General features: G+C 45.4%; 1 protein-coding gene across 2 annotated transcripts in view; it reads right to left on the bottom strand.

Annotated features, from left to right (window-relative positions):
• Nucleotides 1-2,672: 2,672 nt before the first annotated feature.
• Nucleotides 2,673-13,534, bottom strand: part of rnf113a (ring finger protein 113A) — a 32,012-nt gene continuing 21,150 nt past the window's right edge. For both annotated transcript variants that reach the window (XM_038779531.1, XM_038779532.1), the window contains 3 exons: nucleotides 5,425-5,518; nucleotides 5,154-5,260; nucleotides 2,673-2,841 (listed from right to left, as the gene is read on the bottom strand). In XM_038779531.1, coding sequence (XP_038635459.1) covers nucleotides 2,765-2,841; nucleotides 5,154-5,260; nucleotides 5,425-5,518 — 278 coding nt within the window. In that variant the 3' untranslated portion in view covers nucleotides 2,673-2,764. The remainder of the gene's footprint in view (nucleotides 2,842-5,153; nucleotides 5,261-5,424; nucleotides 5,519-13,534) is intronic.

Genomic DNA, 13,534 nt, shown 5'->3' with positions numbered 1-13,534 from the left:
CCTCACTTCCATCCTATCCACATAACCCAATCTAACCTTTTTGGTCACTAAGGGCAATTTATCATGGCCAATCCACCTCACCTGCACATCTTTGGACTGTGGGAGGAAACCGGAGCACCCGGAGGAAACCCACTCAGTCACGGAGAGAGCGTGTCGACTCCGCACAGTGACCCAGTGGGGAATCGAACCTGGGACCCTGGCGCTGTGAAGCCACAGTGCTAACCACTTGTGCTACCATGCTGCCCCAGAGAAGGGCAGCCGGATTACTTCCCTGAAGGTTGGAATCGGCATGGCAACCCCCGCTGCCAGCTGAGCCCCACATCTCCCCCCCCCCCCCCAAAAAATGCCCTACCTGCCCCCAGGGTTGATCTAAAATTCTGGTCTATGTCAGCCTGAGACCTCTGACTTTGTGTAATCATGGGAATGGTAAGTTAAGGGTCGTTAGCGGAACAGAAATCCAAAGACTATTAGTTAAAGTCCCATTTATGATGAAGAGCCGGTATTGGTAAAGGTGACATTGAATCTGTTGGGTTATAACGGTTAGCACTGCTGTTACACAGCAAGGGCTCAAGGTTCAATTCCAGCCTTGGGTGACTGCCTGTGTGGAGTTTGCATGATGTCCCAGTGTCTGCGTGGGTTTCCTTTGGGTTCTCCGGTTTCCTGCCACAGTCCAAAGATGCGCAGGTCAGGTGGATTGGCCATTCAAAATTGCCCCTTAGTGTCCATGGATGTACAGGTTAGGTGAGGTTATGGGGTTTTAGGGCATAGGTTGGGGACCTGGTTAGGGTGCCCAATCAGAGGGTCAGTGCAGATTCGATGGGCCGAATGGCGTCCTTCTGCACTGTAGGGATTTTATAAATCCAACTGGTTCATTAATCACTTTAGGGAAGTAATCCTGCTTCCCTTACCTTGTCTGGATCTGTACATGACTTGAGACCCAGAAGAATGTGTCTGGCTCTTAACTGCCTCCTGAAGTGAATTATTAAGCCACCCAGTCAAGGCATTTAGATATGAGCAATCCAGCAAAACCTATATCTCAAGAATGAGTGATAAATAGATTGCCACAAAGAAACCAGCCTCCATTAGTTTCCATGGCCCCACCTGTGACAGAGTCAGGCTCTGGCAAATATCCGCAGATTCTCAGAAAGGCGAGTGGAGACAATGGAGGTGGGACTGCTGCTGATGATGCTGTTGGCATCCCAACTGTCACATCACCCTTCACTCACATCTGGATTTCTGACAAGAATTTTGAAATTGATTTAAAAGGGGGAGTTAGGGTGCCAGGCTTTGTTCCATTCCATCAATCTGGTAGCACAGTGGTTAGCTTCACGGCGCCTGGGTCCCAGGTTTGATTCCCAGCTTGGGTCACTGTGTGTGGAGTCTGCACGTTCTACCCTTGTCTGCGTGAATTTCCTCCGGGTGCTCCGGTTTCCTTCCAATAGTCCTGAAAGACGTGCTGTTAGGTAATTTGGACATTCTAAATTCTCCCTCTGTGTAACCGAACAGGCACCGGAATGTGGCGACTAGGGGCTTTACACAGTAACTTCATTGCAGTGTTAATGTAAGCCTTCTTGTGACTATAAAGATTATTAAAATTTAAAAAGTGCAGCGTGTAGAACCTCCTAACTGAATCCAACACTTGAGAAAATAATCCAGGCTGACTCTCCCAGTGAGTTACTGAGGAAATGCTGCACTGTCATCCAGATGAATGAAGGTCTCAGGGCTGAATGTGAATGATCCTGACACTATTTTGAAGACAAGGGAGTCTTCTTCCAGTGTTTATCCTAAAAATTCTCCAGGTTCTCAGTTACTCTGAAATTTTCCAACAGGAGTTAAGCTAACTGGTCTCAAATCCCTGATTACTCATTCTCGCTTTTCTTCATATTTATTTTTTGGTGCTTCCTTTTTGAATCTGGGTTCTATCCGGCTCTTTTTGTATTCAGATTTCTTCCAGGGTTTGATTGTTACTCCCTCTTCCTCGTGCATTTACCTGTCGATTACTATTACTCTCTGGTTCTGCCACATTAGTCAATTTCTTGTCAGGCTCCTTCCAAATATACTTCCAAATTCTTTTGTGCTGCTGTCTGAATTCCTGCACCTTCTGGCTGTTATCGCTAAGCCAGCAGATGTTTAAGATCTGCCTTACCCCCAGGAGGCAGTTTCCTAACTGCTAGGACCTGGCTGGTCTAGCTGCTGCTTAAATTCTGAATGGACTGACGGTCATTCCATAAGAAAACCTTGTGTAGTTCTGACCTTCCAATATATCTACCTATTTGGCGAGTACATTCATTTCTGTACACAGAAGCTATTGTCATGAGAATGCTGAACTGATGCAAGATACTGTGAACCAAGAGTGGAGGGTAATGGAGCGTTTTAGCTGTACGAGAAAAATTGTAAGGGACGACTCTACGGCTTAAAACCTGACAACAGAACTCAGCAAGTGTAATGTCAGATTACCCACAACCTTCACAGCTGTTGTGAGACTGGTTTGGAAATATCATTCCCTCTAATAAAGTTGTCAGTGAAAACTCTGCCTCAAATTCTCATTTCGGACCGCTCAAGCAAACATCATTTAACCTTGCCGTTTATAACATTACTCAGAGTAGAAGTGAATTAATTGCCGCATTTAAAACATATTTGATTGTTGCCAAACACAAACACACTGAAAACCCTTTTTCCAAAATAAAGGTGTTTACTTTGCTAAACTAATTTGAAGCTTGGTACATAGTCTGCATGGGGGGGGGGGGGGAAAGAGTTATTCGGTTTATTCCACTTCATCGGCAGAGTTGGGTTGGTCTAGCGGGTGCTCAGCTTGGTGTTTCGCCAATTTTGCCATAAGTTCTGAAATAGACAAAATAAAAGTAATTGCAGTAAATTGTTCTCAATTAGCCATTTTGTCCGGTAACGAAAACAGAAAATGCTGGAAAAATTCAGCAGATCTGGCAGCGTCTGTGGGGAAAGTAAGAGTTAACGTTGAATCTGTCTGACTCTTCTTCTAATCATTAGTCATATGGACCTACAATCTTGACAATAACTTCAGACACTCAGTTGAACTGTTCACCTTCAGCCTCTTTGCTGATACAGGTTTCACGCTGGAACAAACTTCTGCATTGTAAATTGTATGTAGGTATGTATATGTATGTAATCCCATTCCAATGTTATAATCCTATTTCCATTCTACTTCCCAATACTCAATACATTTGAATCAATATTTATCTAACTCTCTCTCTGTCATGCTATATTCAAGTCAGCTCCAGTAGTTCATTGTGTTTCTGGATTCCACACAAGTCGGTTAAAAAGCCTCAAGACAGGTCCTGTGCCTGTTGACTGCAGCCACTGTGTAAACTCTGAGCTGTGGCCTTATCCAGCCTTCAAGGGGATCATCAGCCTGGAATAGACAACCTGCTTTTGCAGTTTTGTGAACTCTCTGTTCTGTCCCTGCTCACTGTTACTGGGGCTCTGCTCAATATCCTACTGAGCACAGAAGATATGATAGGGCCGTGTTGCGTCACTGCAGAAGTAACTGAGAGGCCTGGACGTATAATTCAGAGAACAGGAGTTCAAATCCCACCAAGACAGTTTGAGAATCTGGATTCAGTTTTTAAAAATATGTAAGCAATGCTGGTATCAGTAAAAGTGATTATGAAGCAGTTACATTAGTGTAAAGGCCCAACTGGTTGACTAAAGTCCTTTGAGGATAGAAATCTGCCGCCCTTACCCAATCTAGATCTATACCTGATTCCGGTCCCACACCAATGTGGTTGACTGAGACCCCCAGCAAGCTAGTTAAATCTGCTGTATCAACTCATAACGTTAGGTAGGAATAACAGCGAGAGGGATTATTATGTAAATGATAAAATATTAAAACATGCTGCTGTGCAGAGAGACCTGGGTGTGCTAGTGCATGAGTCACAGAACGTTGGTTTACAGGTGCAACAGGTGATTAAGAAGGCAAATGGAATTTTGTCCTTCATTGCTAGAGGGATGGAGTTTAAGACTAGGGAGGTTATGCTGCAATTGTATAAGGTGTTAGTGAGGCCACACCTGGAGTATTGTGTTCAGTTTTGGTCTCCTTACTTGAGAAAGGACGGACTGGTACTGGAGGGTGTGCAGAGGAGATTCACTAGGTTAATCCCAGAGCTGAAGGGGTTGGATTACGAGAGGTTGAGTAGAACATAGAACAGTACAGCACAGAACAGGCCCTTCGGCCCTCCATGTTGTGCCGAGCAATGATCACCCCACTCAAACCCACGTATCCACCCTATACCCGTAACCCAACAACTCCCCCCCTTAACCTTACTATTAGGACACTACGGGCAATTTAGCATGGCCAATCCACCTAACCCGCACATCTTTGGACTGTGGGAGGAAACCGGAGCACCTGGAGGAAACCCACGCACACACGGGGAGGACGTGCAGACTCCACACAGACAGTGACCCAGCCGGGAATCGAACCTGGGACCCTGGAGCTGTGAAGCATTTATGCTAACCACCATGCTACCGTGCTGCCCAAACTGGGGCTCTACTCGTTGGAATTTAGAAGGATGAGGGAGGATCTTATAGAAACATATAAAATTATGAAGGGAATTGATAGGATAGATGCAGGCAGGTTGTTTCCACTGGCGGGTGAAAGCAGAACTAGGGGGCATAGTCTCAAAATAAGGGGAAATAGATTTAGGACTGAGTTTAGGAGGAACTTATTCACCCAAAGGGTTGTGAATCTATGGAATTCCTTGCCCAGTGAAGCAGTTGAGGCTCCTTCATTAAATGTTTTTAAGGTAAAGATGGATAGTTTTTTTGAAGAATAAAGGGATTAAGGGTTATGGTGTTCGGACCGGAAAGTGGAGCTGAGTCCACAAAAGATCAGCCATGATCTCATTGAATGGTGGAGCAGGCTCGAGGGGCCAGATGGCCTACTCCTGCTCCTAGTTCTTATGTACCTTCTCAGCACAGTTGAGTATTATATGCCAGGTCTGCCAGTGATATCCACACCGAGGTTCTGCGTGTGCTCAGAGACTGACGCTGAGGAATGATGCTCAGAAGGAGAAGTGACATTTAAACAGAAACTCAATTTAAAATACAAAAGTCGTGTGCCTGTATCAATGTCACCTTCAAAGAGCTACAGTGCCGGTAGCAAAGGCACAAGCACGCACCTTTGGCTGGGTTGAAGACTCCATTGGTCTGCTCGTTACACACATAACAGCGTTTTGATTTACGGTAATGCTGCAAAGCACAACTTTCACAAAAATAGTGCTTACACCTGAGGAAAAACAGACAACTTGTTAAATCATGAGGACATTCCACAAATAGATCACCAAACAACACAAGCAGCCCGCATAAACAGGCCAATTATTACATAACATTAACTCTTTTTGTGCCTAAACAGTGCAAAGATCTTGAGGTCTTTGTGACAAACCAACTTACTTGGTGATTACTGGGTTGGTAAAAGAGGTCCTGCAGATGAAACACTTAAAGGGAGCGTCATCCTCATCACTGCTCACTTCATAATTCTCATCATCTGCAAATGAAAGGTACACGCTGGTGAGAAGCCATCCTACCCGGTGACACCCCCTCCTTCCTCCCAGGAATACTGAAGTCTGTGCTTGTGCATCGCAGAATGGAACCCTAAAGGCAGCTCAGGTTGGTTAATCAAAGTTCACCATCTGAAATCAGTCTCAAAAACAAACAATACACTTCATGCTGCAACTGTACAGGACCCTGGTGAGACCACATTTGGAATATTGTGTGTAGTTCTGGTCACCTCATTATAGGAAGGATGTGGAAGCATTGGAAAGGGTGCAAAGGAGATTTACCAGGATGCTGCCTGGTTTGCAGGAGAGGTCTTTTCTCATTGGAGCGAAGGAGGATGAGAGGCGACTTAATAGAGGTTTATAAGATGATGAGGGGGATAGATGGAGTGGATGCTCAGAGACTATTTCCACAGGTGGATGTAGCTGTTACAAGGGGGCACAACTATAAGGTTCAGGGTCAGATATATAGGAGAGATGTCCGAGGTAGGTTCTTTACTCAGACAGTGGTTAGAGTGTGGAATGGACTGCCTGCTGCGATAGTCGAGTCGGACACTTTAGGAACTTTCAAGCGGTTATTGGATAGGTACATGGAGCACAGCAGAATGAGAGGGAGTGGGATAGCTTGATCTTGGTTTTGCACAAAGCTCGGCACAACATTGAGGGCCGTAGAGCCTGTTCTGTGCTGTACTGTTCTATGATCACAGGGCTGAGACTCGGTTTTGGATGCCCCGACACTATAAATTCAAGCTCTTTCTTTCAGCCAATTAATTAAGCTGTGCAACAGAGGATTGCATGACATATGGAGGGAAAATCTTATGAGGAAAGGCTGATGGACTTGAGGTTGTTTTCGTTAGAGAGAAGAAGGTTAAGAGGTGACTTAATAGAGGCATACAAAATGATCAGAGGGTTAGATAGGGTGGACAGCGAGAGCCTTCTCCCGCGGATGGAGGTGGCTAGCACGAGGGGACATAGCCTTAAATTGAGGGGTAATAGATATAGGACAGAGGTCAGAGGTGGGTTTTTTACGCAAAGAGTGGTGAGGCCGTGGAATGCCCTACCTGCAACAGTAGTGAACTCGCCAACATTGAGGGCATTTAAAAGTTTATTGGATAAACATATGGATGATAAGGGCATAGTGTAGGTTAGATGGCCTTTAGTTTTTTTTCCATGTCGGTGCAACATCGAGGGCCGAAGGGCCTGTACTGTGCTGTATCATTCTATGTTCTATGTAAAGAGCATTAATGTCAATTTCTATTGCCAATAAGTCACTGGCTTTTCAGTTAGGTTTTAGCATTAAATTCAGAATATCTCTGGGTAAAAATTGAGCCCCAAGGCTGGGTACATTTAACAAAATTGCAAACAGTTAACAAAAATACCCATGGGATATGCTGGATTCAGTGACACCATTTACATGGGATTCACTTTATTATATCCAAAATGAATAAGAGCCTACATTTATGATTGTTATTTTCACTCACTCGCCTGTTACCATGATGGTAGGTTAATAAAACTTTGGCACACACAGCGTAAGAGCCTTGGTGTGGACCCGGAGCTAATCTTTGATATCCTTAGTCACCAAGATTGGCTGCGTGAACTGTGCCAGTTCTTGTTCCATACCCAACTGGGAATTAAATACTGAGCTGTGTCACAGGACATGAGATCTAAAAATAGTTCAAAAGAAAGGCACAGTCTACATTTATTTTCCTGTTAGAAACTAGGTCCAGATATACCTGTGCATTGTATAAGGGTGAACTACCGTGTGATGCTTTGTCGCATCTCCTGACCTGATTATTGATTTTAAAAATTGGGAAATTTGCGCCTCCTCCTGCTTGAGAAAAACGGATGAGGGGACAGCAACTGTAAAAATTACATTCAGGAACCCCAAACCGAGTTACAGGTCACACAGTTTTGGTTAGTCCAATGAATAAACCCAGTAAAAGGTCAAAGCTGTAAATAAGCTGGTGAGCTATGTTTCTGAGTTGTCGCTAAACCTCTTAAAGCAAGAGCACATCTCTCATTCTCGCATCCACATGAAGCACCATCATTGGGGAATGGTCTCAGGTCCAGGCATTGTCTGAATTTAGGCAATTTTGCCCACAGGGGGTATTCACAGCTGAGTCAGTAACCCGAGGCCTGTTTAGTGGCACAAGGGTGTACATTGTATTCTTCTGTTTGAAGCTTAAGTAGTGTGAGTCATCCTGGTTAGCTGAGTTCTGTATATAAGACAGACAGACAGAAAGCTTTTCGCAGGTGAAGGAGACACATCCTGAGTGAGTGAGACACATCCAGACTGGGAATTGGAACTTGGTAATTTGGTGCAGTGAGGTAATTCGGTGCAGAGTGGGAGAAGGTGCTTTTTTCCTTCCGCTGTTACCTTTCTTCTGGTCTGTAACTGTTAGTCTGCAGGGAGAGAACCAGAGAGCATCCTGGGAAGGTAAGTGATTCTTATTTCCTTTCAAATTGTGTGTGGGGGGAAACTGTAAGTGACATCACAGTAAAGCTGTGACCTGATTGGTTGATTGGGTATCTGTTAAATTTAGGAAAAAAAAATATTGCAAGAAAAAGCGAATTAGAACATAGAACAGTACAACACAGAACAGGCCCTTTGGCCCTCGATGTTGTGCCGAGCAATGATCACCCTACTCAAACCCACGTATCCACCCTATACCCGTAACCCAACAACTCCCCCCTTAACCTTACTATTAGAACACTACGGGCAATTTAGCATGGCCAATCCACCTAACCCGCACATCTTTGGACTGTGGGAGGAAACCGGAGCACCCGGAGGAAACCCACGCACACACGGGGAGGACGTGCAGACTCCACACAGACAGTGACCCAGCCGGGAATCGAACCTGGGACCCTGGAGCTGTGAAGCATTGATGCTAACCACCATGCTACCGTGCTGCCCTTGATTAACAAGGTAGTGGAGTAACTAAACCCGAGGGCAGTGATCGGTATTTAGCATTTAATTTTACAGTACAAATCATCCAACGTCAGGGCCATATAGTTAATTGTAACTCAATCTAACAATAATTCAAGTGTTTATTTTAAATTAATGAATTAGTGCTTAAATGTCACTCAGCAGGTGCAGTGCTCCAACTGTTGAGATGTGGCAGATTTGTGACGCTTCCAGCGTTCTGGTCGACTACATCTGCAGCAAGTGTAACCAATGGCAGCTCCTCACAGACCGTGTGGTTCGGTTGGAGCAGCAATTGGATACACTTAGGAGCATGCAGATGGCAGAAAGCGTCATAGATAGGAGTTACAGAGATGTGGTCACACCCAAGGTGCAGGCAGAGAGATGGGTGACCACCAGAAGGGCAGGCAGTCAGTTCAGGAATCCCCTGTGGTTGTCCCCCTCTCGAACAGATATACCGCTTTGGATACCGTTGGGGGAATAGCGTATCAGAGGAAAAGAGCAGCAGCCAGAGCAGTGGCACCATGGCTGGCTCTGATGTTCAGCAGGGAGGGTCAAAGCGCAGAAGAGCAATAGTCATAGGGGACTCTATAGTTAGGGGCAGATAGGCGCTTCTGGGGACGTGAAAGAGACTCCAGGATGGGACGTTGCCTCCCTGGTGCCAGGGTCCAGGATGTCTCAGAACGGGTAACGGGCATCTTGAAGGGGGAGGGCAAACAGGCAGAGGTCGTTGTACATATTGGTACTAAAGATATAGGCAGGAAGGGGCATGAGGTCCTGCAGCAGGAGTTCATGGAGGCAGAAAGTTAAAAGACTCTAGAGTTGTAATCTCGGGATTATTCCCTGTGCCACGTGCCAGTGAGGCTAGAAATAGGAAAATAGAGCAGCTAAACGCGTGGCTAAACAGCTGGTGTAGGAGGGAGGGTTATCTGGACCTCTGGCAGCACTTCCGGGGCAGGTGTGACCTGTATAAGAAGGACGGGTTGCATCTAAACTGATGAGGCATAAATATCCTGGCCGCGAGGTTTGCTAGTGTCACTCGCGAGGGTTTAAACTAGTATGGCAAGGGGGTGGATACCGGAGCAATAGGTCAGAAGGTGAAAACATTGAGGGAGAACAAGGGAATAGGGCCAGTATGGCTCTGACGAAGCGCAGACAGGGAGATGTTGCTGAAAATAGCAGGACTGGTGGCCTGAACTGCATATGTTTTAATGCAAGAAGTAGAATGGGTAAGGCAGATGAGCTTGGAACTATGATGTTGTTGCCATTACAGAGACCTAGTTGAGGAAAGGACAGGATTGGCAGCTAAACGTTCCAGGAGTTAGATGTTTCAGGAGGGACAGAGGGGGATGTAAAAGGGGTGGCGGAGTTTCACTACTGGTTAGGGAGAATATCACAGCTGTACTACGGGACGACACCTCAGAGGGCAGCGAGGTAAAAAGGTCAGGAATAAGAAGGGTGCAGTCACAATGTTGGGGGTTTACTACAGGCCTCCCAACAGCCAGCGGGAGATAGAGGAGCAGACAGATAGACAGATTTTGGAAAGGAGTAAAAGCAACAGGGTTGTTGTGATGGGAAACTTCAACTTCCCAAATATTGACTGGGACTCACTTAGTGCTAGGGATTTGAACGAGGCAGAGTTTGTAAGGAGCATCCATGTGGGCTTCTTAAAACAATATGTAGATAGTCCAACGAGGGAAGGGGCTGTACTGGACCTGGTATTGGGGAATGAGCCCGGCCAGGTGGTAGAAGTTTCAGTCGGGGAGCATTTTGGGAACAGTGACCACAATTCAGTAAGTTTTAAAGCGCTGGTGGACAAGAATAAGAGTGGTCCTAGGGTGAATGTACTAAATTGGGGGAAGGCTAATTATAACAATATTAGGCAGGAACTGAAGAACCTAGATTGGGGGCGGATGTTTGAGGGTAAATCAACATCTGACATGTGGAAGGCTTTCAAATGTCAGTTGAAAAATGCGAATGCACTGGTGATAATTTAACAAAATTCACTCTACTCTGGGGTTCTCCCGGCGGATTGGAAATTAGCAAACGTGACACCACTGTTTGAAAAAGGAGGTAGGCAGAAAGCGGGTAATTATAGGCCAGTTAGCTTAACTTCGCTAGTAGGTAAGATGCTGGAATCTATCATCAAGGAAGAAATAGTGAGGCATCTGGATGGAAATTGCCCCATTGGGCAGTCGCAGCATGGGTTCATAAAGGGCAGGTTGTGCCGAACTAATTTAGTGCAACTTTTAGAGGACATTACTAGTGCTGTAGATATGGGGGAGCCAATGGATGCAGTATATCTGGATTTCCAGAAAGCTTTTGACAAGTTGCTACACAAAAGATTGCTGCATAAGATAAAGATGCATGGCATTAAGGGTAAAGTAGTAGCATGGATAGAGGATTGGGTAATTAATAGAAAGCAAAGAGTGAGGATTAATGGGTGTTTCTCTGGTTGGCAATTGGTAACTAGTGGTATCCCTCAGGGATCAGTGTTGGGCCCACAATTGTTCACAATTTACGTAGATGATTTGGAGTTGGGGACCAAGGGCAATGTGTCCAAGTTTGCAGACGACACTAAGATGAGTGGTAAAGCAAAAAGTGCAGAGGATACTGGAAGTCTACAGAGGGATTTTGATAGTTTAAGTGAATGGGCTAGGGTCTGGCAGATGGAATACAATGTTGACAAATGTGAGGTTATCCATTTTGTAGGAAGAACAGCAAAACATAAAATATTAAAACATGCTGCTGTGCAGAGAGACCTGGGTGTACTAGTGCAATGGACGCAAAACGTTGGTTTACAGGTGCAATAGGTGATTAATAAGGCAAATGAAATTTTGTCCTTCATTGCTAGAGGGATGGAGTTTAAGACTAGGGAGGTTATGCTGCAATTGTATAAGGTGTTAGTGAGGCCACAACTGGAGTATTATGTTCAGCTTTGATCTCCTTACCTGAGAAAGGACGTACTGGCACTGGAGTGGGAGCAGAGGAGATTCACTAGGTTAATCCTAGAGTTGAGGGGGCTGGATTACGAGGAGAGGTTGAGTAGGCTGGGACTGTAGTCGTTGAAGGATGCGGGGGGATCTTATAGAAAGATATAAAACTATGAAGCTAATAGATAGGATAGATGCTAGGGGACATAGCCTCAAATTAAGGGGAAGTAAATTTAGGACTGAGCTTAGGAGGAACTTCTTCACCCAAAGAGTTGTGAATCTATGCAATTCCTTGCCCAGTGAAGCAGTTGAGGCTCCTTTATCTTAAATGTTTTTAAGATAAAGATAGATAGTTTTTTGAAGAATAAAAGGATTAAGGGTTATGGTGTTCGGGCTGGAAAGTGGAGCTGAGTCCACAAAAGATCAGCCATGATCTCATTGAATGGCGGAGCAGGCTCGAGGGGCCAGATGGCCTACTCCTGCTCCTTATGAAGGGAATTCAGGACCGGCATGTTCCTGTGCGGAAGAAGGATAAATACGGTAAATTTCAGGACCTTGGATAACGAGAGATATCGTCGGCCCCGCAAACAGAAAAAGGAGGCATTTGTCAGGGCTGGAAGGCTGGGAACAGATGAAGCTTGTGTGGAATATAAGGAAAGTAGGAAGAAACTTAAGCAAGGAGTCAGGAGGGCTAAAAGGGGTCACGATTGGCAAATAGGGTTAAAGAAAATCCCAAGGCTTTTTACATAGAACATTACAGCGCAGTACGGGCCCTTCGGCCCTTGATGTTGCGCCGACCTGTGAAACCATCTGAAGCCTATCTGACCTACACTATTCCATTTTCATCCAAATGTCTATCCAGTGGCCACTTAAATGCCCTTAAAGTTGGCGAGTCTACTACTGTTGCAGGCAGGGCGTTCCACACCCCTACTACTCTCTGAGTAAAGAAACTGCCTCTGACATCTGTCCTCTATCTACCACCCCTCAATTTAAAGCTATGTCCCCTCGTGTTGGTCATCACCATCCGAGGAAAGAGACTCTCACTGTCCACCCTATCTAACCCTTTGACTATCTTACATGTCTCTATTAAGTCACCTCTCAGCCTTCTCCTCTCTAACGAAAGCAACCTCAAGTCCCTGAGCCTTTCCTCGTAAGACCTTCCCTCCACACCAGGCAACATCCTAGTAAATCTCCTCTAAACCCTTTCCAAAGCTTCCACATCCTTCCTATAATGTGGTGACCAGAACTGCACGCAGTACTCCAGGAGCGGCCGCACCAGAGTTATGTACAGCTGCAGCATGACCTTGTGGCTTCGAAACTCAATCCCCCTACTGATAAAGGCTAGCACACCATATGCCTTCTTAACAGCCCTATTAACCTGGGTGGCAACTTTCAGGGATTTATGTACCTGGATGCCGAGATCTCTCTGTTCATCTACACTACCAAGAATCTTGCCATTAACCCAGTACTCTGCATTCCTGTTACTCCTTCCAAAGTGAACCACCTCACACTTTTCCGCATTAAACTCCATCTGCCACCTCTCAGCCCAGCTCTGCAGGTTATCTATGTCCCTCTGTATCCTATAACATCCTTCAGCACTATCCATAACTCCACCGACCTTCGTGTCATCTGCAAATTTACTAACCCATCCTTCTACACCCTCTTCCAGGTCTTTTATAAAAATGACAAACAGCAGTGGCCCCAAAACAGATCCTTGCGGTACACCACTAGTAACTGAACTCCAGGATGAACATTTGCCATCAACCACCACCCTCTGTCTTCTTTCAGCTAGCCAATTACTGATCCAAACCGCTAAATCACCTTCAATCCCATACTTCCTTATTTTCTGCAATAGCCTACCGTGGGGAACCTTATCAAACGTTTGTACATAAAATGCAAGAGGGTAGCCAGGGAAAGGGTCAGCCCACTGAAGGACAGGGAAGGGAATCTATGTGTGAAGCCAGAGGAAATGGGCGAGGTACTAAATGAATACTTTGCATCAGTATTCACCAAAGAAAAGGAATTGGTGGATGTTGAGTCTGGAGAAAGGTGTGTAGATAGCCTGGATCACATTGAGATCCAAAAAGACGAGGTGTTGGGTGTCATGAAAAATATTACGGTAGATAAGTCCCCAGGGCCTGATGGGATCT

This window comes from Scyliorhinus canicula, chromosome 19, assembly GCF_902713615.1.
Source record: "Scyliorhinus canicula chromosome 19, sScyCan1.1, whole genome shotgun sequence".
NCBI lineage: Eukaryota > Metazoa > Chordata > Chondrichthyes > Carcharhiniformes > Scyliorhinidae > Scyliorhinus > Scyliorhinus canicula.
Note: the sequence above shows the minus strand (reverse complement) of the source record. Positions and strands in the feature narration are given on the sequence as shown.